Source organism: Platichthys flesus, chromosome 23 (assembly GCF_949316205.1).
Source record: "Platichthys flesus chromosome 23, fPlaFle2.1, whole genome shotgun sequence".
NCBI classification, from domain to species: Eukaryota; Metazoa; Chordata; class Actinopteri; order Pleuronectiformes; family Pleuronectidae; genus Platichthys; species Platichthys flesus.
This window is the reverse complement of record NC_084967.1, coordinates 10,511,270-10,538,166: the sequence shown is the minus strand read 5'-3', so window position 1 is coordinate 10,538,166 and position 26,897 is coordinate 10,511,270. Positions and strand designations below refer to the sequence as shown.

Here is a 26,897-nt window from a genome sequence, read left to right as displayed (position 1 = left end):
ATGCAATCAGAGCTCATCATTGGGAGATAGCAGAGTGTGCATCTGAGTGTGTGTTCTGTGTCAGTGTGCAGTGTAAACTCATGGATGTGTGCACCCCAGGGCCGGGGGGGGGGGGGGGGGGGGGCAGAGAGGACACAGAGCAGGTCATCCAGCAGTGGGGTGATTCACAGCATGAAGTCATTATTTTTTTTCTACCACACTGCACAGTGCTCACTTCCTTCTCAAGTGGTGGAGCTGCAGTGTCACACCACCAACACCTTATGTATAATGTACAATTGACTACATGAGGTGAGGATTAATAATCTGGGTGTAAGAAGTCTTTAAGAACATCACTTATGTAATATTGCTGGTGCAACAAAATAATATCCTCTTGAATTATTTTTTATGACAAATAGATGAAAATCACAATGTTCCTTGGTCCGACCCTGATCCAGATCTGTTCCAAATTTGAATGGGTTATTTCCTGACTCATATTGCATCCTTCGAAACCAAAACAACTCTTTGTCAACTCTTTCTCTTTGTAATCCATTTTTACAGGGAGACAAACAAACGCAGATGAAAACATGACCTCCTCGCCAGAAGCAATAACATACACACTACTGTTGGATTAATTAGATCAAACAGGTGATCTCGAGAAAATGAATAAATCATTTAGGTTTAATCTAGTATATATACACCAAGCAGCTGTTGCTATCATCTTTTTAAACGTTGATTTTATGTGAACTTTTTACATAAGGATGACTATAATATCTATGGGTTAGGGTTGGTTGAAACCATTTACAGTCTCTGGGTGAAACAAGCAGGTTAAAAATGTCTCTTTGGGCTGTTGGATGACGTATTGCGGGCTTCTGACTGATAGTGAACCAGCAGGGTTGACCAAGCATTTTCAAACTTGCTCAATTGCCACATGGCAGCTTCTTGCCAAACCAGTTCCCTCCTGCTGCAAGTGAGTTGACACACAGGGGGGGGGGGGGGGGCAGGACTCATGACACGTGTAATTAATTAAATTTTTTACAAATTTGTCCTAACTCTCAAAACAAGCTCCATCCACTGATTTTTCACATTTTCACAACGTTGAATGAGCTCACAGTTCTTAAAACTACAAAAACATGACATAGACTCGTCTTCCTCTTCCTGGTCGTCGGCGATTGGCCGAGTTGGGCCGCTGAGCGACTGGATTGGCTCGCCGGCGCTCATGCGACCAGCGTCATTGGCTGATCACCTCCCTCGGACGCCTGTAGGTCCTGTGTGGCGTAACCTCCACTCAGTGACTGTTCAGCGTCGAGGAGGAGACGAGCGACGGCGGAGACAACTGTCTGCGAACTGACTTACACGACCCCCGGGGGGACGCACTCCTCTGTACACAGCGGCTCCAGGTGAATAACGAAACTCGTGTCTGTCCCCGCGGGTTGTAATGTTGCTTCTTCCATGTTGTTTCGCACTGTTACATCCACGTAGGACTTGCGTTAGCGCCTCCGTGGAGCGAATCTGCCAGCTAGCAGCTTTGCTATCCAGCTAATTCTGGCTGTCAAAACAACAAGAGAGACGCGTAATCTGCTAGCCAGCGACGGACCACGGCTTTGTTTTCGCGTCGCGCGGCGTTATCGCGCATGGAGCCGCGGTATTTTGCGTGTTTGAAGGCAGATTTGTGGACGTGCGAAGCTGTCAAAGGGAAACGCACGCTCTGTGTCGGAGTTACGAGCGTTGTTTCGGATGTGGCAGCCCCCGTTAGCGGACTAGCCAGCTCGCTACGTCGGTGTAAACAAACCGCGGTCTCAGCCTGTCGACGGGATGCTGTCTGCCTCTATGGTTGTCGTGCATCTTCTACTACGCAGTCAGGATGAGAGGAGAGGTGAAACACGACCACAGCAGCTTAACATTAAAGGAGTAGAACAGCTCCTTTGTGCGTGTGGTGCTGGAAGTGCTCATGCTGTCAACAAGAAGGTAGTGAGGCTGGAGTTTGGGGTTTTCTTTGTCTCGTTTGCTCGCCAGTGTTGACTCCTGTGTATACTCTGAGTTTGCATCATTGCTTTGTGTGTCTGTTGTCTCACTGCCGTTGCAGGAAGATGCTGATTTACAGATACAGATTTATTCGACAACCCGACCATTCTGCTGTGGGTCCATCCTGTCTCCAGCTCTTTGTTGCATTTTGTTGCTCTGTGAAATCCACATAAATTTTGTCAGCAATCTATATCTGCATGTGTTTCAGTCACATATTTTCAGATCAAGATAATAACAGTGCTTTCTGCAGAGTGTACCCTTTGTGCCGTGCAGTTATCATCTCTTAAACACATGATATGAACTGATTGAAGATAGTGTAAGTTGATTTCCTGTTGTTGAACCTCAGCGTCTTGTCCTTGTCCTGATCCCAGGCTGTCCGCCTTTAATAAGAGCCTGTGCAGACTAAATGCAAGTTTCTCAGTAATGTTTAATGTGTTGTGTCTACCAGCCAGGAAAGAACACTAACTTTTGTATTATTGATCAGCCAACATTCACTATTTCATCTCAATGATAACACTAAAACAGAATATAGTTCTTCAGGTTTAAATTACACTTTTAAATGAAAATAAGCAGTCTTTTTTATTAAAGAAATATACCTTAAAAAATGGATAAACCTGCTGAAAGAAGACGACTGGTTCTTTACCCACTGCTAGAAGAGGAATTTACCTTTCTGTATTGTGCCCTTGGTGAGTCATGTTCAAAGGCACATATGTCTGGGACCTACGATTCGGAAATCTCTGTCTTGCCAGTGTTGCATCCTGTATGATACCAAGAAAAAATCACTGTTGCCTGGCATTGTCAAGATTACATTACATTACATTACATTTCATTTAGCTGACGCTTTTATCCAAAGCGACTTACAATAAGTGCATTCAAACCCGAGGGTACATACCAAGGACGACAAGAATCAAGAAAATACAATTTCTTCAAATAAGGCAAAACTACAAAGTGCTATAAGTAAGTGCCATTTAAGTGCTAGTAAAGTGTTAGTTTCAAAAAGTTGTTAGTGTTTTTTTTTTTTTTTTCTTTTTTTTTTTTATTTATTCAAGGTAAAGTCGGAAGAGGTACACAAACAATACACAAATGTTCATACCCGACACTTCAATGCCCATCATAATGTCTTGCAGGAAAAGGTGGATCATCAGCGTATAGCCTAAATAAAGAAGAGAAACTAATAAGCACATTTATTGGGTGTCATGTTTCTATCGCTGTTGATCAAAGCCGATAAAAACCCATGTTTCCTGCAGAGTCATTTGCTCCAGAACTGAATGGCTATTGTATCCATTCCACTTGAAGATGAATACCAGATGTTACTTGGTGTTAGTGTTTTTTTTGACCAGTGGAAAAAGGGGCTTTATATATCAGTCATCACCTGTAGGAAATATTGTCAAACTTTGCAGCTGCAGCAGCGTTTACCAGCACTTCTGTAACCTGTAACCGGTGGATTATACATTCTATAGCTACTATAAACTGTATCCAGAAAGACCATGGATTGTTAAATTCTCATTTCATCGCTCCATTATATGTGTTTTTCGTTTTACTGACTGCAAATGCTGCATGTATGACCATCCCATTTTGTCACAAAGCATGAGGTCATGTCATAAATATTTCATGGGCTGGGTAGCTGATAGCCTTTTTGTCTTGAACCCAAACTTTATATGTACAAAAACAGCTCCCAGCTGTCCACTCAGTTTGAGATTAAACCATGGATATTTCATGGAGCAATGTCTTGGCTATTTGCGTTAAAGCCCATTTTTGCATTTTTAATCAAGGTTCTATTGTGTAGTTTGACCCTTGGGGCGTATTGAGTGTCATTATTTCCATGTTCAACTCTGATCCTATTCAACTGCAGCCGAAGAGAAACCTAAACTTGTGATCCATAAATATAATGACACGTGCCCTCTGTTGCTCCTCAGCAGGACAATGTATTTCTGTGTCTAAGTCTGCAGGTATGCAAAACAGACCCATGTGTCATTTTTATGTTGAGTAATCAACATGATTTTTCTATGTTCAATAGAAAAATCATGTCATGCATAAAGCACAGTACCAGAGAAAATTTACCACATAGCCTCCATTTATCTGAAATATGTCTCCGAGCTTTTAAGTCCTTCTAATTAGGACATTTGCTGCACTTCCTGTTGAGAATTATTGATTTGCCATTTCCCCCCCAAAAAATCACAACATCCATTATTGCTGTAGTTGATGTGTGCGCCAACTCTCACCCTGCTACACATGGCTATTAAGCAGTACGTCATGTTTTTTAGTGGAAGAAGAAGTACAACTCTCTCGAGAATTTAATGTATAATGAAGTCAGTCTTTGACAGCGTGCCAGCCAGGCAAGAGAGTGGCTAAACATAGCTTCTGAGAACAGCAGTGAACTGTCGTGGCTAAATTGATTGATCATAAGAAAGAGTAGCTGCCTCTCTCTCTTTCTTTTATATTCCTCGTCTCGTCTGTGTCCATGCTTTTACCTTTTTCCTCACAACCCAGAGAAAGAGGCGACGCGTGTGTGGTGCACAAAGTGAAAAGAAGTACGTCTTTCTGTTGAATGGTTTATATGGTCTGTCATGTTGTTGCCTAAGTGAGCATACAGGCACATTAATTCTTGTTAATTACTCTGTCCATAATATGTTTGTGTCCTTGTGTGTGGGAGTTACAGCTGCAACATTTGTAAGTGCTAAAGTTTGCTAACTGGCTTTAAATGATCATTGATTAATTAATAAAGCTTCTCAAATGAGTGAATGGTCTGTTTTCATGACGCAAACTATCTTGGTCGGACAAACAATGAATTTGAAGGTCAGTTTGCTTTGAGAAATTCTGATCGACCAAACCATTGGGAAAATTGAATATTTTTAAGTAAAAAGGCAGTTAGTTAAATTATCCCACATTTCTGTATAAGGTATGTGCAGAACAGCAGAAAAGCTTCTTCATGTTGCAGCACTTAAAAGATACTTAACACATAACCTGAGCTAATTTATTCATGTTGAATTCACCAACCCAGTTTCACACCCTGGTAGAAAGCTGAGAAGAAAACGTAAATTTAGAAGTTTTTAATAGTTATTCTCAAAAAGATATAAACCTCTGTGTTTAATTCAGCCTTCTGCTCCTCTCACAGACTGTGGAAGGCAACCTGATCTAGTAAGTAGTTTTAGGTTTCCAGTTTTCATCAGAAGATTTAAGGGGGCTATTTTTATCTGCATGTTACCCACCTCTGGACCACCACCCAGTGCTTGCAAACCACTGCATTTGGTTTCACTGTGTTTACCAGCAGTGCCCAACTTTGCACCGGCCTTGTAGTGGTCTGAGTCTGCTCTGTGTTTAAATGGTTGGTGGTTAGGCACCATGTTGAGCAGGGGTGGGGAAACTCTCTGAAGGAGGCCATGTCCATTTTTAAAATATATATAACCATGAAGGCCGCTTTCCTCTCTAATGCATTGGCCGGAACGGCTTCTCTTTGTCGAGGCGACTGATGACAGATTGTAGTGATGATCATGCTACTCACTTATGGTTTTAGCCGAAAAACATATTCAAATAAATACCTAGTGTCTAGGTATTTTATATAGCTGAAACACTGTTGTCATTAATATTGTTATCAATCACCTTGGTGCATGTAGCCCGAAGTTTAGAGGTTACCCACGGCTGATTTAAAGACAAAGAGCTGAATCTTGGAATATTTTCATGTGGAAATCAGGAGATATTACATATTAGTTTGGTTTTTAAAGGCCTTGGCGAAGTGATGCGTTTCGCTCTACTGAGAGTCCTTACTATTAGATTTTTTTTGTCAGTTTTTTTCGACTATGTTGATTTGATCGATCTCCACAGGGACACCTACGATGCAGTTGTGCCGTTACATACCTATTTGATATAGCAATCCACCACGTGTAGTAATGCACTACGTGGCTCTCTGCCTCTCTGTACACTATGAATGAGAGACTAAGAGTGAGTATGTGTGCGCTGCTCACTTCACACTGGGTGTCTTTGTGTATCTCTATCATAAGACTGCTGGCAGCCTCATCAGAAACTCTCTGCTGTACCAGGACTGAGGGGACACCAGGCAACACACACTGATACACACACACAGCGTGAATATTGACTTACATATTTTCAGATTTTTCTAACCCTAGGGTTAACCCTAACCCTAACCCTAACCCTAACCCTGCTCTCTGTGGGTGAAAGGCAACTATGATAGTGTTTTGTTATAGCGTGGGGTCCAAAAGTGTAGACCACTTTCCATTTTGTAGAAAAACAAGTCAAACAGGCTTGCAAGTCGACCAAGTCTCTATCACTCAGTTTCACATTAGGCAAACCCCACCCATGTGAAGCTGCGAGGAGATTAAAGCACAGGGCACAGTAGTTATTTGCATTCAGGTGTAGCTGCCTGGTGACACAGAATCAAAATACCAAATGATATGGGTGTGTATGTCTCTGGTATATGTTTAAGTGCTGGCCTCAGTGCAGCCACAGTGAACAGTAAAAGCAGTCAAGGTTTAAACCGCAGCTTTAAATCATTGTAAAGCTGCCTCACACCCAAAGGGAAGCCTAATCACCTGCGATAGGAACTCGCACACAGTGTTGCGGCACAGAGAAGTAAACTGCACCAACAAATAGAAAGACAAATTCAGCAGCACTCAAACTTGGCATTAGTTTTTGGTTGTCTCCTGGAGTTGATAGATTTGGTTAGAATAATCTAAATCGAAAGGTTTGAGGTCATTTCACTGCAGAGGCTGACTATGTGCATGTTTTAATTGCTTTGTAGGAACAAAGCTCCTGGGACACACAACTTGAAGTGAATTTATTGACATCAGTTCTGTTTTTCTTTTTTACCTGAGTAAGCAAGGTCAGGGACTTAAGATATTGACAGTTTAACGAGGTAGAGTTGTCACCAACACTGTAAAAATCCCTACGTTGATTGAAATACTCCCACGTACACCCATTGCATGACTCCCATCAGTAATGTAATAAGACATTGCCATCTAAACAGCGTTTTCTGATTGTACTCAGAACAAGCAAGATTCGAATCAGCACATGTGGAGTATCTTATACACACGGTAAAACGGTAAAATAAATGGAATATTCTATTGGCAACTCATGTAAACGTCATAATCTGAGTATTGTCTCATTCAGAAGGTTCAGAGGTTTAGGTTTGACTACTTCTGATATCAGCAAAAGAAACAGACTGACATGTCGGCCGTTCAGGAGTTAAGTTCAACTCACCAAGTGGTTTGAAGGCCAATCTGCAGAATGTGTCTGTGCATGTGTCTGTAGTTTTTGGACTGAAAACTTTGAAAGGAAAAGTTATGTCATTTTCAGTGAAGCTGATATGTTGAAAGTGGCAACAGAAAATTTCAACCCGATGCTCTTGTGCATAAAGTAAAAATACAGGTCTGTCTAGCTACTGCATATGCACCTAATTTGCATTGTTCCTTAACATATTGAAAGCTTAGTTAAATGTGTTAAATGCTGGATAAACATAGTCATCGTGTTATAGCCTGTCAGCTTGTGGAAGACCTTTGCTCTCTAATAAACCCCCACGAGTCCAGAAAAGATACAGATCGGATTAAACCTGTGTTTACTGATAATAGACAGATACGCCAGTTCAACCTGTTTTTAACAAACTCCGTCACCTGCTGACCGGGCCTGAAAAACCAGGTTTGAGGTAATGGAAAAGCTCAAGGTCACACTAAAGTCTGAGTTTTGCTTCAAGGTGGGATTAGACTCATTGTTTAAATGACACCCTGCAAATGACTCATAGTTTCTAACATAACTCATCAGTGAAATATTTCATCTATTAGGGTGTAGGACAAGAAAAAGAAAAAGAAACTGACTGATTTATCAACATTTGACCAAAATTCAGCTTTTAACTGTGTATTCTTCTTCTTCTAGGTTCTATAATGTATGTGGTTACATATAGTTCAATTAATGGGGAATTTATAAAAAAAAAAGTACTCGCTGTTTCTTGTTTGTTTGTGTGTGCGTGAGAGACGGAGAGACACAGACAGACAGACACAGACAGACAGAGAGAGAGAGAGAGATGACATCACAAGCCACAGGCCAAATCAGATTAGGTGACTCAAGTCAGTTAGCACACACTGAAGGGTAAACGTTGCCTGTCTTAAATACTGCATCCTGAATGATTGCTTTGGTATATCATTTCAACCGTTCTTATTTTAAGCTACCTGTTATTTTCAAACACGAGCAGTTTTATAGCATATTAAATAAAAACCCATTTACCACAGTGTAGTTCTATGCACTGTGGGATTTTTCCACTCCTATAGGTTTACGACAAAGATAAAAAAAATACTATAATTGCCAGTCTGTGAATGTAGCATTGATGAATAGAAATATTTAAATGCTGGATTTGGAGTGGGATCCCTCAGATTACCAAATTACTCCAAAACCACTCCAACAAAGAATATTCCCAGTTGTAATGGTGCTTATTTTTTAGGTATAATGAAATGACTATGGATAAGTACCTCAACCCCACTTCCAATTAACCAAACTATCCCTTTAAGGCCTTATTCATATTAAATTTATGTAGAATTTAGTAAATAACCATGTATAATGTCAGATATAGCGTCATCCTCTGTGTCTCTGCTCATCTCTGTGTCAATATTACACTCTCTACACACACACTCTGGTTTTCAGTGTGTCTATATGTGTGAACATGGCTTTTGTTTATTCATCATGTGGAGCAACTGCACAATGCTGTTTGACCTTTGTCCCATATTTGTTTTTTGTGGAATGAAAGCAAAGACAAACACTGCTTTTTCCTTCAAATAGTCCGTGACAATGTGTCATGGCACTGTGACCAAACACGCATGCAGCCCCCCGGGGCGGCTGCATGTCAGACTAGCAGACGATGCTGCAAAGCCGGTTAAGTCCGGTTCTGCACGTCTCAAACATCTTTTCCTCAGACATCTCTCCTTTTGTTTCTCCTTTCGTTTGCAGAAGTCGGGTGATGCTTTCACCCACTTCTGTCCATCTGCAGAGGACTTCCTCATATTTCAGCAGCAATTTGGAATCGTTCAGGTCATTTGAAGAAGCCCTGTTGTTCTATTAAATACCTTTTTTAAAGCACTACAGATAGGCAATATTTTCCAATTGCCCAACATTTCTTCAACAATCAGTGGTTTCTGATATACACTATATTTATTATTTAGAGTTATAACAAGCAAATAATTGTAAAACTCAAAAGCTGTCTGGCACTATCTGAAAAAGGGTCAGATGGCGCCTGGCGAAGGATGACTCTGCTTGAACTTCACTCTACAGGTTAAATACTCAAAAAATCCCTAATGTAAAATAAGTTATCAATAAAATAAAATGGCATAACCACCCCAAAAAACAAGCAGACTCAGACAGACTGAGCACATTGCTAAAGCCGATATATTCATCCAGTCTCCCAATCTGAACGCATTACATGATTTTTGTTATTTTATTCTACTGAATAGTCACATCCAAGACAGATTGAATCCTTAACCTTATGTCAGTCCAACTTTTTTACATAGCACAAAAGGGCATTTGAACTTCTTGTTCATTCCACCTTCACTTTTTGCTGATCAGGTCTCCACACAAACTTGCTCTCTGGAGTAAAAAAACCTAGAGAACAAATCAATTACCATTGACCATTGCAGCTCTCGTTTTCTTTCATTTCGCACTTCTTATTTTTTCTTTTCATGAGTTTCTGTTGGTTTGTCTGGCAGTCGCCAGGGTTGATTTTCAGAGCCACTTCTTCAGTGACAATGACTGAGTCCACACTGTGACTGAGTGTGTGTGTGTTTAATTGGAACTAGATTAAACTAATCTTAGCATGTAAATGTGTTTACCATTAATCCCAAAGTACGGTTTAGGGTTAGAAGAAATGTGGTTATTAGTTACATGTATCACTGTCAAAAGCCCTAGATGGGAGCCAAATCGTCATTCGATTGGCACAAACCATTATGTGTGAACTCTTAATATGCTTGATTCGAGTTTGAAGTAGGTCAGCCTTGCTTCTCTAAAGCCATTTAATGCTCGGGTTCAAAACATCAGAGAGACAACCTGCAGTGGCATGTAGAGCAGGTAAGATGAGCTCCATGACAATAAACTAAAAATAAACATGGCAAGGACGAAGTCAGAGCTGAATATTTTGTTCCAGTCTAACAGCATTAACACAAATGTGTCAAATCCAGCTCCTTTGACCTTTCAGTTAGTTATTCTTAACTTCCACAAAGTCTTATCCATCGAGAACCTGAAGACTTTTATATTGTGGGTAGAAGGTCACATCAGTGATACTATTATTTAAGGATTGAAACATTTCTTGTGTCAATGACAAACATTGCTATGGCTTTTTAAGTCTATGCTCTCACAGTCTACCCTACAAGCATTGTATTGTCAGTTGCTGTCGAAACACAGTATTGTAGATATTGACCTCTGGGTAAAATCAATAGCATCAATATTAAAAGCTCAATAGTGTCCATGGTTAAAGGACAGTAGTTCCTATTAATGGCCTTGCTGCAGGAGCCTCATGGCTGGTCCATAATGTCAAGAGAATAAAGTATTAATAATTAATAGGGGAATTGAGTGAGTGTCCTGGAAGATGATTGCTTTCTAAAGTGCACACATGTTGGTGAGAGCTTGCAATCATGATGCAATACATCCTTCTTTGGCTGGATCGTTCAGTCATGAGTGTTTGCTCTGAGTTGATCTTTCTAGGGAAGAGTTGAAAATCAGTTTCATAAGCCGAGACAGGAAAGTGTTGCTCAAAGGCACATGGGTAGAGATTTAAAGCCAAAGCTCATTGGTTAATCCCTTCCCTTTCTTACCCAGCAGGTCAAAAGCCCAGTTGCTTCAGGCTGCTGCCATTTTTATCCTCGGTGTCAGTTCCTCTGTCTCCCCCTGTGGTGTAAGTGTCACTCGAGGGGCAGTTTGATGGCATTTCCTCGAGTTGTTAACAGAGCAGATTAACTTGTCTGTATGATTGGTTTGTTTCGTGGGGGTTGCATGTGAGGGAAAATAATTAAACCTCACACCAGGACTTTAACAGACAAGGTAATAAGGGTGTCTCCAACATTCTTTCCTGAGCGAAGGAAATTACGATCATGCAGTTTCATCGCATGGAACATCTTGAAAAAAATAGCGACAGACATAATATGTCGGCAGTTTTCTAGGAACTGAAACCTAAACATTGGGATTATGCTCAGTCCCTGAGAAACCTCACTTGGTTTGGGTATGTGAAAAAAAAAAAAAAAAACCTCTGCCGCTTTTTTTTTTGCCCATTATCTTATGTTCTGTCATGATAAGGATTTTTTTAGTTCTCAATACAAGGTCATTCTGTTCAGTTCTGTCTGTTCTGCCACTGTGGTCGTCCACTTGGTTCTTCCGAGCAGTAAGAACGCATTGAGCGAATAATTTGCAATATGATGGTAGAAGAGCACTGACCATCAGCATACCATGCACCACACAGAATGATTTGGGTTATCTATGTCATCAAGGTGGTGTCTGAGGTTTCCACAATATCATCTTTTTTAGGAGAATGCCATTCTTGAGAACAGAAAAGTCAGTAAGTCTAGAAGGTCAATCTTGGCTTATTACAGCTTGAAACCTGCCGTTAAACTAGACTTATTGCAAGGTCAAATGCACTTGGATAAAGTCAAAGCTCTTTAACAGAGTTTGTCTGCTTCATAAGACCACGTCATAAATAGTCACGCGCAGTCTCTGTGTTGTTTCTCTTCCCTCCATTGACTCTTATCAGACCCACACAGAACAAAACTTCTCAGCAATTTCAATTGTGAGAAGAGCTCACAACACAACTGTTCTTCAGTAACAATCAGGCCTCAAGACTGTTATCTCGGGAAATTACTGAAGCTTAAAAGAAAAGAAAAAAACAGAAAAGTAGTTTATTCCTCTTATTCCTGAGCTTATAATGAACTGGAACGAAATCTCACTTTTCATCAGGACAGGAAATGCGGGTGCAGTTACTCAAGAAAAGCATCAATGTAATTTTCAAAAATACTCAATTGGGGAGGAAGGAAAAGGGGAGAGATTGATTGGACGGTCTCTCAATGTAGAAGTGTTTGATTTCGATTTTGGATGACTGGCCCCACAGGCCAGTCATCTGTGTTCAGCTCAAACAGTCTTTATCATTCTCACAGCAGAATAGTGGCACTGGTCTGTGGGTCTGCGTATGAAACACTTTTATTATCTTTTTAAAGATTTTCTCCCCCTCTTTATAGTCTTTTCTTTCTCTTGCGCTCCCCCCCCCCCCTTTTTTTTTAAACGTACCCATGATCCTTCACCACAAACAGCAGCTGTGGTTTAATGTACCATGCACTTACATACGCCGAACCATGTCTCTAGAAAACACTGATGCCATTGTTGTGGTTTATGTTGTCACTTCACATGAGCAGAAGTTTTCATTTTTACTGTGGAATATGTTTTTTATTTAATAGTCAAACCCATTTCAATAACTCTTGTATCTCATAGACTTGCATGATGTAACATGGCTTAAGTAATGTCCTAACTGTCACAGTATATAATTGTGAGCCAGAATAATGGTGGACCATAGGGTTTATATAAAGATGGACAACATGATATTTCCCCAAAAGTGAAGCCAGGTCACCTTGTTCGCCTCCTGGCTGTTTCTATGTTAGCAGATGGGACATTGACCAAACTTAAACATAATGATGGTTTCTGTTACTTTGGTTTGTTCTTATCACACTGATAAGTTCACCAGTTATGTCTTAAGCAGTCCGTGTGTTTATATTTGCAAGTACAGGTGTGTGTGTGTGCACATGCCTCTGTTTCTCCTTTTCCCCTGAGTGTCTATTATTTCCTAATGTATGTGTGAGAGAGCACAGGGGGGATGGTTTGAATGAAGTGGGCCGGTGCTTGGGGGCACGTTCATATTGAGTTGGCCCCTCTGGAGCGCTGTGTGTGTCTGTGGGTTTGTGAGAGAAGAGGGGAGGTATTGAGACATGGAGAGATTTAGCAGTGGGCTGATATGAAGGTGCAGTTGCTGTTCATATAATTTACGGGGACATTACAACTTTGGCTGTCAGAGAGAGTTTTGAAACATGCTGCTGTAAAAACATGCATCTACAAGGGTCAGGAACATGAGGTATACATGAGCACATTTCGCCCCCCTGAAGGCTAGAGGCCTTTACAAGGATGAAAAGCAAAATCATCCACACGAAGGACTTTTGCAGTATTTAACTGGGCATGTTTGGTTTAAGTTTAGGTTGTAGTTGTTCATATTTTTAAGGATACCACATTCACACTTCTTTTAATGCTGCCTTCATGATGATACCTTGCAATTTTATCAACAAAATTAAAAGTATCTTTGACTAACCCAGCAGCAATTGTCAGATTTACATTTGATTTGCTTTTCTGTGGAAATGTCCTTTCACAATTGTCGCTGTGAAAAAAATACCAAGTTCCCCCATTCCTATGCATTTTTTACCTAAACCTAAATTGTAAATGATCTCATATTTCCCTGAAAAGCAGACATAACATTGTGTAGGAAATGGTGTAATGATTTGAGAAAGAGAAGTAAGCTCTCAACAGGGTACACCTCTATTTCCTGTGTGTGAATCTCTTGTTCCTTGGAGTGTACACAGATTTTTATGAAAAGCTCCAGTTCTATATAATTTATGCACTTAGTCTAAAGCGTATTGCGCAAGTGCGTTTAGGAAACATATATATCCACCTTTGCCAGTTTAACAACAGAAAAGTGGTTGCTACGCCATGACCCTACAAGGGTTGTAATTGGTCTCATTGGTGGAATTGTTGGGTCTCATTGAAATTTTGAAGGTCTTGACCTTATTATGTGAAGTACCTTGAGATAGTGTCTGTGATGATATGGAGCTATACAAATAAAATTGAATCAATTAATCATGAACGTGTTTTGAAAGTTGACATGCATGTGTGTTTGCACCTTGGAGGATTTGCCAGATTTTATAATGAGAGATGATACTTCTCTGCAGAGGGAACAAATCTGCTTGTGTGCAAAGCAAAAGCACATGAGCTGATCATCTGAGTGTGTGACAAGCAAATATCAAATTAGATTAGTACAATTTTATTAACTTTTTCCCTTTCTTCCTCTATTTCTGTCTCTCTCCAGGTTTGTCGTACAAACTCCTGAGTTAAGGTGCCATCAGGTCTAAGGACTTCAGCTTGGACTCTAGGTTGGTCACCCGGATTATACTTTCATCTTGCTCTGCTTACAGCTGCTGCTGTTTTCTCTTCTCACCGTATGGCTCTTCCTCTTCAGTCCAACCAGGTTTGGTCTCCTCAGGAGATAGGCAACCACATCCACTAAGTCTCTGTCCGGGCTCAGCCGCGTTTGTTCCAGTTCTTATTGGGGGCTTGTCCAGCGTCTCAAGCTGGACGGAGGAGAGACAAGTGGGGCCGAGGGCCCGGCCTTCGTGCTGCGACACAGAACTTCTAACCTCGTACAACACACCACAGATACCACGACAACAGATCCCGTGAGTCCCAGGGAGAAAGAAGATACGCCCACCTCAGGTTCTTCAACCAGTCACCTCATCACCACTGAGTGCCCCTCAGACGATGGGGTGAGTATCCAGCACACAAACAAACATACATGCTTTCATCTGGTTGGTTCAGAATCATGGGTCGAGTGGTCACACAATAAAACTCTCCCACCACAACACACACACTAATGTAAATAATTAAACAGGAGCTGTTAAAAGGGAAGAATAATATTCTGTAACCCATGTTGACCCTTGTCTTAAAGCAACTAGGAGAACTCGGGCTGGTACACGTACCTTATAAATTGTAAGCAATTTATTATCACTTGTGTGCATGTGTGTGTACACAACATGCTTTACCACCATTTCCCCTTTGAAGACCTAAAGTTTCCCCTTAGAAGATTGGACACTAGAGTTAATTAAACACTAGAAGATAATTTAATCTCACTTTTAAAGGCAGCATTTTGAAGTTAACAGCAAATTTAGATTCAAAGTGAGCGTAAGAAGGTTTTTGGAACAGCAAGTGGGAGTTTGCCATGTCTTTTTAATTATTATTAATAATGCATGGTGTTGTTGAGCACTCATTTAAACCTAATTTCACACCAGTATATGGAATGTAGTGGAGGATGGAGGAGTCATAAAGTAACCTATTATTATACTTGCAAAGAAGAAACTATGTATTCATTGCCACTACGGAAATTCAATAAACTAAAAGTAAAAAGTGAAAAATAGCACAATATTTATAAAAAGAGTATAAGATAGTCTCAGAATACGTAATAAAAGTAAAACAATGACAGTAGTTTTCTACGACCATCATAACGAGAGAAGTTGTGTGTTTTCTCCGGGGAGAAACGTGCATTATGAAGTCCGTTTTTCAAGTTTTCCGAGCAGGTACCTGAAACTTGCCTTTGCACAAATTGATTAGGAGCCTTTTTCCCCAAACGCTTCCCCCTCCACCCCCTCCACCTATTATAGACACCGTCGCCACCTTCAAGGCTTTTTCAGACTTGATAATGAGTAACTCTGTGTTATAGTAATTAACAGTGCATTATGATAGAGATGTCTCGGCTCCGACTGTTCAGTTTTAGTTCCACACTAGAGTCTGAGGTGATATCGATATTGAACGTTTGCAAAGATTCACAGCCACTAAAAATAAACCTGTTGTGTCAATAATATGCAGATGTCTTCCTGGAAGGAGAGCAAACACATTATCAAAATCTGTGTGATTAACATCACATGACGGCACCACGTCCAAATCACAGAACAAAATGTGCCAGATACCCTCCCTCGGCGGCATCACTTGTGACTACGTGTGCAAAAAAGCTGCAGCTATGTCGTCCAGTGTTAGAGGCACAGAGCCCCTGATCCGAAACACAATAGTGTTTGTGTTTGTGTATTGTGTCTGCTCGCGTGTGTGTGGCCTTTTTGATCTACTGTAACACAACACACACCCCAAAGGCTACCCTTTGAATCTTTCAGCGTTTGGAGGCATAGGTGTGTGTGTGTGTGTGTGTGTGTGTCTCGAATGGGTTTGCGAGTGTCCGGTTTAGCTTTGAGTTTGGTGTCACACATCATGTTTGTCTTCAGAATGCATGGAATTCTTTTACGTCTCATGTTCAGTTTTTTAAATTTACGTTATTGTTCCAAAAATATATATAAAATCGATTATTTTGGTCAGGTTTCCTGTTTTCAAGATCTTTATGAACTTTTACCCATGAGCTTGTGGTGTTAGTGTGTCTTCCTGATTACGACACACAGTTGCTGAACAGAATTTTGGAAACAATGGCCAACAAGTGCAGCCTTAGAATGTAGTGTTACAGTTGCAGACCATGACAGTGACAAAGCTCGATGAGGAAACTGAAACTTTTCTATTATCAGTTTCTGCAGAAATATACCTCTGTTAACTTAACATGAAATACACACTAAGATATATGACAAGAAGAGAATCTGAAAAATGTTATTCTAGCACACATTTGCGTGACTTCGAACAGCAAAACAAGTGAAAAAACAATAATTACTGAACAAATATCTGTGAACAATGTCCTTGATTTTTAATATTAGAGTCCGCTGCACGTCCTTCCTTTGAGCAGAATTGTTTTTTGTATTGTTTTCATGCATCAACGCCCAGCCTGTGGAGGAAGGATATCGAGGTTCACTTCCTCTTATTGTACCTGTTGTCCACATTCAAAACCCTTTTAGTCATTCTTCTTATACATTAACACCATGGATGCTACTTGTGACATTTTGGGTTATATATTTAATTTGCTTTCTAGCTGAGAATCACATTAGAAAAGAGATACCAGTGTCTGGTTCATTCTCCTACCCTGGAATAACGTCAAAACTGACTTAAGTGCTTAAAAAAAAGTAAAGGTCCTTGACGGAAGCCCTCTAACAGATTGGTAAAAATCTGTGTTCTTTGTTGCTGTGCTAATGTTGATTTTTCATGCGTGGAACAGTTTGTCTAGTCGGGGCTTGAGCACACTTTCTGTTTTTCAGAGTCTGACATGCGTGTGTGTGTTTGTTAGAAACCACTTTCTTTTTTTTCTCTTGAGGGTCTTGGACAATTTTCCAGATATTTGGTGTACCTAGAGAGAGGGTGTGTGTGTGCGTGTGTGTGTGTCACATGTTGACTCCGTCTGTGCTGTGCAGGGGTCACAGTGTACAGAGGTAAGCTCTTCCCTCTGTTCTAGTATAGAGTCATGCTCTCTTGTCATTGGTGCCAAGAATATCAGCTGCATTCCTATTGGCTTGCAGCTGTTTCCTTTCTCCAACCTTAAGTAACCAGCCATGTGACTACGTTTGGGTCAAAAGTTTCATGTTTTGCTGAAAAAAGGAGAGTTTTCCTCACATGTCTCTGCTGCTTCACTGACATGTCCTCTGCTGTCGAGCTCAGCAGAACTAATGAGAGCAGAGGTTCCTCATAACACACACAAAAACAAACTGTCTCAGGTGTGCATGTGTGTGTGTGAACAGCCATTAGTCAGTTGAAAGTTCTTAGCCAGGTCAACATACTGAGCAGTAATCAGTCTGGGGGGAGCAGGATTCATGTGTTTTTGTGTGAGACGGAGGAGTAGATTGGTCTTCAGGGGCTTTTAAGAAAAAGCTGCCTCATTTAATCTAAAGCAGACCAGACTCTGGAGATTTCCTGTTGTCTGTGTATCATCGAAATCTTAGCTCATGCTTGTGTGAAAAGTGTTGGGGGGGTCTCCATGCTGTCGTAGTTATTCTTGTCTTTGTCTTGACTTTATCAATTGGCTTTTAGAGCTGTTTTTGTGTTTTTTTTTTTTTTATAAGGCGCTTGAGCTTTAAGCTTTATTTATTTTTGATTGAAGCCTTTTTTCCCAAATCTTGGGGTTTCATTTATTCATTAAAGATCTGTCCCTTATCCATCGAAGCCGGATTCGAACCGAGACACTTCTTGCAGTAACCATGCTGTGTGATATGAGGAAGTAGCAGTTTATGTTGAAAGCTTTTATTTTAGCTTGATCATAACAGTTAATTATTGGCTTAATGAGCTTGTAGTGGTTATGTGAACATTACACGAGCCGTTTACTCGAGATGTTGTCACCTTGAGCAAATCCTTCGCTTCTCACTGGTCTCCACTTCCGCCGCTGTGCTGACTGCTTTGTGTTTGCAGCTCAACCGTGAAGGTGGAGAACATTCTGCATGACCCGTGTAATTAAAATTATTTCTTTCAGATTTATTGCATTGGATGAACCATCCAATCCCCTGCAAATGGATGCCAAGTAAAATTGCTTCAAACTCCCCCTAAATCCTAATGTCTCCTTTTCATACTAGATGAGCTACACTTTTAATGGGGCAATTATGTTATTAAGTATGTTTTGTTAAATTTTCTGGACTTGTAGAGGCTCCCCTCTCTCGCTCTGACGTCTCCTGGGAAAATCTTTTCCTAGAAAAATGAAAAGAACATTGCCCTGCTGAAGTATGACAACAACTGAAATGTTGATTACTCAGCACATGGGACTGGCTCTGTGTGAGGACGAGCAGCCAGCCTGCCGGCGTTCACTTCCAGACTGATTTGGTCACACAAATCAGTCTGAAAGTGAAGTTGTACTCACTGTACAACTTCTCAATGAGAAGTTCTACAGTGAGTTTTTCAGGTCTGAGGGTCGACACTGTCCAGAGGGATGGGATCATATCCTTGACCCCACACACATACTTTCACACTGAGCGAAATTCAACTCCCTTAACCTCTGCCAGAATGAGTTGTTGAGAGAGCGGACAGCTGAGGTTGAGTCACGTGTAGCAGACATGCAGTATAGAGTTCATCCTAGTGACTTTGACTGTGTGTGTGTGTGTGGGAGCCTAAATGTAAACACATTAGGGGGTACCCTGAATTTCCAAGAACTACTCTCTCCACTGTACATTCCTCCTCCTGTCTGAATCTTCCCTGAGTTGTTATTGTATCTGGTTACGAAACACGTCAGCTGAGAGGTTGACAGCCAAACTTCCTGCATCACCTGCTGCCGAACCTCAACACCGCGGGTTTCAGAGTCTGGAATATGTTTAATTCAGCTGAACAGATGTTTCCCAGGAGAACGAAACTGTTTCTGCTCCTTTTTCTGGAGCTGGCAGCTGGTCATTTTTCAGTGTTTTCTTCCCCACAATGTATTTTTGTATTAAATCACCCACAGCTTCCTCTTTAACCCCACAGAAGCTGGAGCCAGCTTCTGTGGGGTTAAAGGCAGTCAAATCCTAACAAGAAGACACGTGACAGCAATATTAAGCATGAAGGGATAATCACAGTGTATCACGCTTTACTATATACCTTGTATAAAGATTGAGGAGATCACTGCTCTCCAAAAGAGAAGCCACATCTTCTTGATTGCCTCCTGGCAAGATGGTGTATAGCTCATACACCACCTTCTCCATGTTAACAAATGGGACATTGACCAAAGTGATAAGTCAAAATACATTTCTGGATCGTGACAGGAAGTGGAGAAGTCTTTTTTTAAGAGCTTTGAAAACAGTTTGTTGTTGGCTGTCTCACGTTATGATGAAGAAACTACATCTGTGTCTGTGGTATGTTTCACAATGGCAACTTTTTTGTTGCAACTCCGTGCATGTTTGTTTGCTAGAGTTAAATCTACATATACTTTCTGCCAGTAAGAATGAAGGTAGCTCATGTGACAACATAAATCCTCACCAAGACGAGTTTAAAGAATAAAATGACGGGACTCACTTTGCTCACATATGCTCTTTTTCACAACATGACATAACAAAAGCTAATGAAAATGCAAAGTGACTGTAAAGCAGCCCAACAGCTGTAGTATCTCAGTGAAAAGAGGTTCCTAGTAAGAAGGTGGCTGTTCATAAATCACCTAAATGTGCAGGTTATAGGCTAAATGCTTCCCATTCATCTCCTCTTCCTCCCTATCTCTACTGCTTTTTTTCATACTGTAAGTGTTAACCAGAGGGGGGTGTGTGTGTGTGTGCGTGTGCGTGCGTGCGAGTCACCAATCCTATTTCCCCTGGAAGTATTTACTGTTGGCTCAGTCGCTTCCATCCTCTTGTTCTGTATGCATTGTGTAAAGTAGCAGTGTGTGTGTGTGTTTTTATATGTATGGTGTGTAGCCGAGTCTGTCACTATGCTTCATTTGGCCCAGAATCATCTCTGCAGGTGTGAATGCGTAGCTTGTCAGGAGGCACCAGTTAAGTGATGGCATATTGGGAACGCTTTTTAGGACACCCTTTTGTCCCCCCCTTTGCAAACGCATGCACTCACATTGGTTTCACTGTCCCTGGAATAACATCTCATCGACATAATGCACCCCCCCCCCAATCCCTTATCGCAACCTTAACCATCAGTATTAAAGGCCTAACCTTATGTTTAAGGTTAGGCCTTTAATACTGAAGGTATAATGAAGTTAAACCTTAAAATCAAAAGCTGACCCTCAAAAAGCAGAATACACTCATGGGATATAAAGTCAAGTGCACACATACTCATACCCACACATGCACGCACACACAGTTATTCACACCCTTCCAGAAAACCCCACAATAAACAGCCCCACCGGCAGCATCTGGATTTAAGCTTACACCTACATTACATGCATGCATGGACACACATGATAGGCTATTACTGAGACACACAAACACACACACACACATGCACACAAAGACTGCAGAGCAAACGTGACTACTTGGCAGTCATCCAGATACCCTCTGCTCACATAGTATACTCAATCACTGATGCTCTCACACACACACACACACACACACACACACACACACACACACACACTCACACTCACAGACACAGAGTTATGTCAGGTGTCACCCTTATCTCTGCTTTGAAACACCGCAGATTTATATGCGGTGTGGTAAATCTGGCTTTACAGTTGCACGACTTCAGGTGTTATGGAAGCTGTGTGTGTGAACCTATGTGTCTTCTTGCAGCACAAAGCAGCCGACTGCGAATTGACCTAAAGCATGATTAAGCGCACACACGTGCACACACAGAGTAGACAGACTTTAAGAGCTGAAAGAAACTGTCAGCAGTAGACACACAAACTCAAACAACCTAGCCTTGGAGTGTATTTTGCTTGTGGGACTTTAAAATTGGGTTAGTCATGCATTATATATATATTTATACAACATGACTCTCTCTCTTTCTCTCTCTTTTTCTTTCTCTGTCTGTTGTTCTGCTGTCTATCTCCTTTAATACTTATTTCTAATTATCTCACTCTCTCTTTTATTTCTCTCCCCCCTCCTCCTCTCAACTAATGAAAAGATTCATTTCTAATAATTTCCTTCTAGAGGAACAGAGTGTTTTTGTGTGGAGGAGATTGTGTGTCTGATTTGACGTCAATGATATAAGAAAATTATGTATTTTGCCTTTTCGTACATGTATGCCCCTAGGCCTTATCAAATTTGCCCACCTGAATCCAAACATAATATGATTGTCTTAAGTGTGTGTTCTCCTCCGTGTGCGACTGTTTGTGTCTGTGTGTGTCAGTTATGATGAATGACTGTGTATTTATCACAAAGAACAAGCCATATTAATTCTGTGCACGGATGCACCGCTTGACAGCTGTTGTGTTAGATTGAATTCAAACTCTCCGTCTTATCTTCTGGTTATAAATGGACTGTTTTCAAAATGTAGGATTTATACCTGATTTGAATGTATCAAGGTTATATAAGAGGTCCAAATCAATGACGTAAATAGTAGAGAACACATCCCTTTTGTTTATGTCTTAAAATGTACATAGATATTTTAACCGTTATGTAAAACTTGAATTAAGTTTTTTTTTCTTCTTGTTTTTATGTTTTCATAATTCTATTTTCTTTTTGCATTGTTTATTCTGGAAAATATGTTTCCCTATCAACAAACATGAACACCAAGAATTCTGTGAAAGGCTCATATCGTCCGTTTTTATTGGCTTAACGAAAATTTGTTAATACATATCAAGCTGATGACCGAGCTCCAGAGCAAATGTTTTCACTGGGACAACACATTTTTTTAATGATGAAATTAATTGGATTACGTGTCTTCACTGTGGATTTATACATCTGTTGTCAGATATCACTACACATTTGCATGTTATGTAAAATGACTCCCGATGAACCTGTGAGGGGTTCTGTTGTCATGTTGAATTTAATTTGCATGTTGAAGGATGATAAGTTGGGATCAATAAACGTGTGAAATAAACATGTCAGCTCACTGCAGGTTCAAATCAAAGGTCAGCCCCTCTGTCTTCTAGTCACACTTCACTTCATTCATCTGATAAAGCTGAAATACCCAGAGGAATTAAATGCTCATGTTCAAAACAAGAGGAAATGTCATAAACAACCATGGCTCTCAAATCCCTCTGTACTTATGGTGTCTGCTTCTTCTCTTTCTTTGTCAGTGTGTCCCCGAATGCAAGGAGGAGAGAAAAAAAGATGAAGAGGATGACGGAGGAAGGGGAGGAGGGGAGGAGGAGAAAGAACGGGCAGAGGATGAGAAGAGCAGTGATGAAGGTTTCATGGGAATGAAGCCGCTGCTGCAGGCTCACCACGCCATGGAGAGGATGGAGGAGTTCGTACACAAGGTAGTGAACACACATGTGCAAGTATTTGTGCTAAATTTCAACAATACAAAAGTGCGTCACAACTCCTCCAAGAAGTTTATGAATAGAATATTCCATGAACAACTCACAAACATCATATGTCTTAATCAGAATAATGTCATTAGTTTGAATATTGCTATCCAGGTTTAATTTGGGTACAAGCCATAATAAGTTTTGATAAGAGCGTTCCGATGGGTTTCGCAACAATTTCTGAGAAACCAGTTTATGTGCTGAAGAGGTTTCATAACTAACTGTGTTGTTATGGAGAGGAGTTAGAGGGAGGGCTTCTCAGACAACACTGCTCTCTCACTCTCTCTTATGAAGAACCTTTAAATGTCAGTATTTCAATGAGATTCAAATAAAAATCTTCTGTTTCTCATTAAACACACAATTAGAAAATATAACAAGTTGTTCTTTTGCACCCACTCTAGGCTTTGAGCTCTTCTTCCACTATTAATTGGGATATTTCTGTGCCTCATTAACTTATCAGGTGTGGGAGGGCCGGTGGCGCGTTATGCCCCACGACGTGCTCCCCGATTGGCTGAAGGACAACGACTTCCTGCTTCACGGCCACAGGCCACCCATGCCTTCGTTTCGCGCCTGCTTCAAGAGCATCTTCAGAATCCACACGGAGACCGGAAACATCTGGACTCACCTGCTAGGTAGGACACACACATGTACACACATATGTACACACACTGCTACATAAGTAACACTGATCCAAACACATGTAAATGCATCTCTAACTGCATCAAATTCAATAAACCTTGGCTTAACATTTAATTACTTTAACCACACTACATACACACACACACACACACGACCGTCACGACTGGAATATTTAAAGTTACGAGAATAGAACTTAATTTTAGTTTTTCTGTGTCTATTTCCAGCTAATCTTCACATTAACGTGTTAGGAAACAGACTCTTGTGAATAATGATACCCTCTATTTGCTGTTAATAAGCAGCGTTGTGTCAAAATTTAAGCTGAGGTGGTTTATGTGCAAGTGAGTCGGGGGTCCAGTATATATTATTTTTGACTTCTCAATAAGCTTATTTCAATGTGATGGATTTTAGTTTTTTTGTGTTTTGTTTTCAGTCCCATTTGAAAACATCTGGTCTCCTGACTTGGAAACAACATGGCCAATATTTATGTTCTATGCTACCACCTAGTGTTGCACAAGGGTTACTGCAGTCAAATGTTTCTCCGTCTTTTGAGTGTGATTTGTAAAAATGACTGAAACATGTGGATGGAAAAACAAAGTGATTTTTGCAGCAGTTGTTCATCATGATTGATTTAATCTCTCTGTCCCTGCAGGCTGTTTGTTTTTCCTCTTTCTTGGTCTGATGTACATGTTCAGTCCCAACAAGTCGTTCGTGGCTCCCGTCCAGGAGAAGGTGGTGATCGGGGTGTTCTTCCTGGGAGCCATCCTCTGCCTCTCCTTCTCCTGGCTCTTCCACACAGTCTACTGCCACTCTGAGGGCGTCTCCAGAGTCTTCTCCAAGTAAGACACACCCACTGCAAACTCACCGTGTGTCAACTCATCGTGTTAAATAGGAAACTCACAGCAACATGTTGTCTGTGTGTTTTTCCCTCTCCAGGCTGGACTACAGTGGGATCGCCTTCCTGATCATGGGCTCCTTTGTTCCCTGGTTGTATTACTCCTTCTACTGCTCCCCCCAGCCTCGTTTCATCTACCTGATCGTGGTGTGTATACTGGGACTGTCGGCCATCACTGTCTCCCAATGTGACTTCTTTGCCACACCACAGTACAGAGGAGTCAGAGCAGGTAGAGTGAGAATGCTTCATGATCAATTCAGTTATTATTGGTGTTTATTATTTTTGGCTGCTTATGTTTGCTTTGGTTTTCTGGTCCCAAACTTGACTCTGCCTCCCTCTCTCTGTCTCTCTCTCTCTCTGTGTGTAGGAGTGTTTGTGGGTTTGGGTCTGAGCGGTGTGGTTCCCACCCTACACTTTGTGATCACCGAGGGTCTGATCAAAGCGACCACCATGGGTCAAATGGGTTGGCTGCTGCTGATGGCGACGCTCTACATCACCGGAGCCTGTTTGTACGCCGCTCGCATCCCAGAGCGGTTCTTCCCCGGCAAGTGTGACATATGGGTGAGTCCTGGATAAACTCACACACACAGAAGAAATAAGCCATTGTTTCCTGTCTGTGATTCTTCTTCTATCTTTATGTGACTCTGTTTCTCTAACACACGATACTTTGACTCTCTCCCATAGTTCCACTCCCACCAGTTGTTCCACATCTTGGTCGTTGCCGGGGCTTTCGTCCATTTCCACGGCGTCTCCAACCTGCAAGAGTTTCGCCACAAAGCGGGTGGAGGCTGTGCCGCGGATGGCACTCTCTAAAAACACACGCACCTACACACACACACTGACTCACCCGTTCTCTCACACGTATTTTTAACTGGGAGGCACCGGTTCTACTAACACGCACAGAATTACACGCACACACACACACACACACAAGCTTCTCAAACACGTGCTAAGACATGCACACACGTGCTCTCTCACCAAACTGAAGACCAGTGTGGCTTGTCCGGTGTGTGTCGGTGTGCGTAATAGACAGGATGAGCTCCTAGGGGGCGCTATTAAAGCTGATCGAGGAGGGGTTTTGTTCTATTACCGTTCCTCTGTCAGCCCGTTCCATTCCTCACCTCATCAGGCTATATTGCTTTGACTTCCAAGATGGTGCGTTTTGTTGAACTGTTTCTGAGGCTCTTTTCTTTCCTGGAAGGATTCTCCGTTTGTTTAGGGGATGAGACGTTCGGAGCCTCTTCTGTTTTCTGATGTTTAGTTTGAAGAGGAGGCAGATACAAATACATTGTGGGGTGTTTTGTGCAGAATGCTGTTTCCCGAGTCACATTTTGGAAAAAGGAATTGAGCTGGATTTCTTCCATGATTGTTGAGGTTGCAGGGGGTTGGGGGTATCCATGTGGGCGGGGGGGTTAACAGTCACTTTTAAAAGCAAAAAAAAAAGAGCCCTTTTCCATGTAAATAAGATTTCTAAATTTTGGGTTATAGATTTTTTATGAAATATATATGAAAAAATAACAAAAAATTATGGAATGTGATGGCGAGAGTGATGTTAGATGATAAATCAAAAAAAAAAATGGAGGAAAAGAGGTGTTTTATCTCCAACGTGTTCTGAGGGTGAGGTGCAGTGGAGTGAATCATATCTTCTGTCAGTGGAGGGAAGTGCTTCAGAGAGTTTCATTTAGTCTGTATATGCAAGGATGAGCGGCAGAGACGACGAGGAAATATGAGGCACGACACCTGAGTATCGGCAAATAAGACGCGGACTCCAGATTCCCTATCCCGACCCAAAAACCTTTAGATGTAAACGAGGAGATCTACCTCGTCCAACCTGCGCCCGTGTGTTTTATAAGCATCGCAGCAGCGTTCTCTAATCAGACCTCATGAATAAAAGGTTCCCGTGTGCTTGAAACCAAAAATAAAGTCCAAACTATGAAACCTAAAAAGCGTCACCTTGATGTGTAGCCATGTTCATTTGTCTTATTCCTGTAAATTGTCATTTATTGTATATCTAAAGTTAAAACAAAATTTCTATTCCACCGATATAAGTTTATTGTTTTTTAGGACATGCCCTGAAAAGACGTCACGGATAACGAAGACGTTTTTATAAACTGAGTCATTATTCGTACAGATGCAGTTCATCGTAGTTCTCCTCATGACACTCGGATTCACCTCTGCACAGAAAAAGGATTATCTGTCTGGAAAAATGATTTTTCCCTCTGACTGGATTGTATTTTAATTTATCCACTGCTGCTTTTGCTATTATTATCACAAACATTAATTTCATTTTTTGTTCTTTTCTCTTTGACCTTTTTTTTTTTTGCATCTGTCATTATTGCTCACCTGGAGAACATCTGTCTCTCAAGCTAAAAAATTGTCCCCCAAAAAGTTCTGACAACGTTGTCAAACTGACCATAACTACTACAAGGACACAGATCCTTCATGTGGAGGTTAACACTGACCTTGTGGCACATGCACAATGGAAACACTTACATTCTGGGCCTGGTTTTATTTAATTGTGTGAACTTAAGCATTTTAAATGATCAACATCTCTTCTTTGTGTCACACTTTTGCTTTTCAGAACAAAAAGAAAATTATTATTTTCATCTTGTTTTAGTCTTTATTCTTTCTTTTTCTCATTTCCTGTTTTTCTTTTTATCTAGTTTATATTAATTTATTTGTCTTGGGGAGCGTGTATGTCTGTTGAAGCACACGTTCCGTTCTGATGGGAGTGTCTGATTGCAATGGACCTTTATATCTGCTGTATTGTTCTAATAAAAAGGTTTTTTGAATCTG

General features: G+C 41.0%; 1 protein-coding gene across 1 annotated transcript; it reads left to right on the top strand.

Moving 5' to 3' along the window:
- Positions 1 to 1,239: 1,239 nt before the first annotated feature.
- Positions 1,240 to 26,897, top strand: adipor2 (adiponectin receptor 2). The gene is made up of 9 exons (XM_062382420.1): positions 1,240 to 1,376; positions 14,099 to 14,162; positions 14,249 to 14,552; positions 22,340 to 22,522; positions 23,031 to 23,202; positions 23,859 to 24,045; positions 24,143 to 24,330; positions 24,469 to 24,662; positions 24,786 to 26,897. The coding sequence occupies exons 4-9, from the start codon at positions 22,457 to 22,459 to the stop codon at positions 24,912 to 24,914; spliced, it is 936 nt and encodes a 311-aa protein (XP_062238404.1). The 5' UTR covers positions 1,240 to 1,376; positions 14,099 to 14,162; positions 14,249 to 14,552; positions 22,340 to 22,456; the 3' UTR covers positions 24,915 to 26,897.

Coding starts and splice junctions, on each gene's coding strand:
- adipor2 (XM_062382420.1), top strand. CDS start 22,457: ATGGGAATGAAGCCGCTGCTGCAGGCTCACCACGCCATGGAGAGGATG. Junction 24,046..24,142: donor GTCTCCAGAGTCTTCTCCAA/GTAAGACACACC, acceptor TTCCCTCTCCAG/GCTGGACTACAGTGGGATCG. Junction 24,663..24,785: donor CCGGCAAGTGTGACATATGG/GTGAGTCCTGGA, acceptor TCTCTCCCATAG/TTCCACTCCCACCAGTTGTT.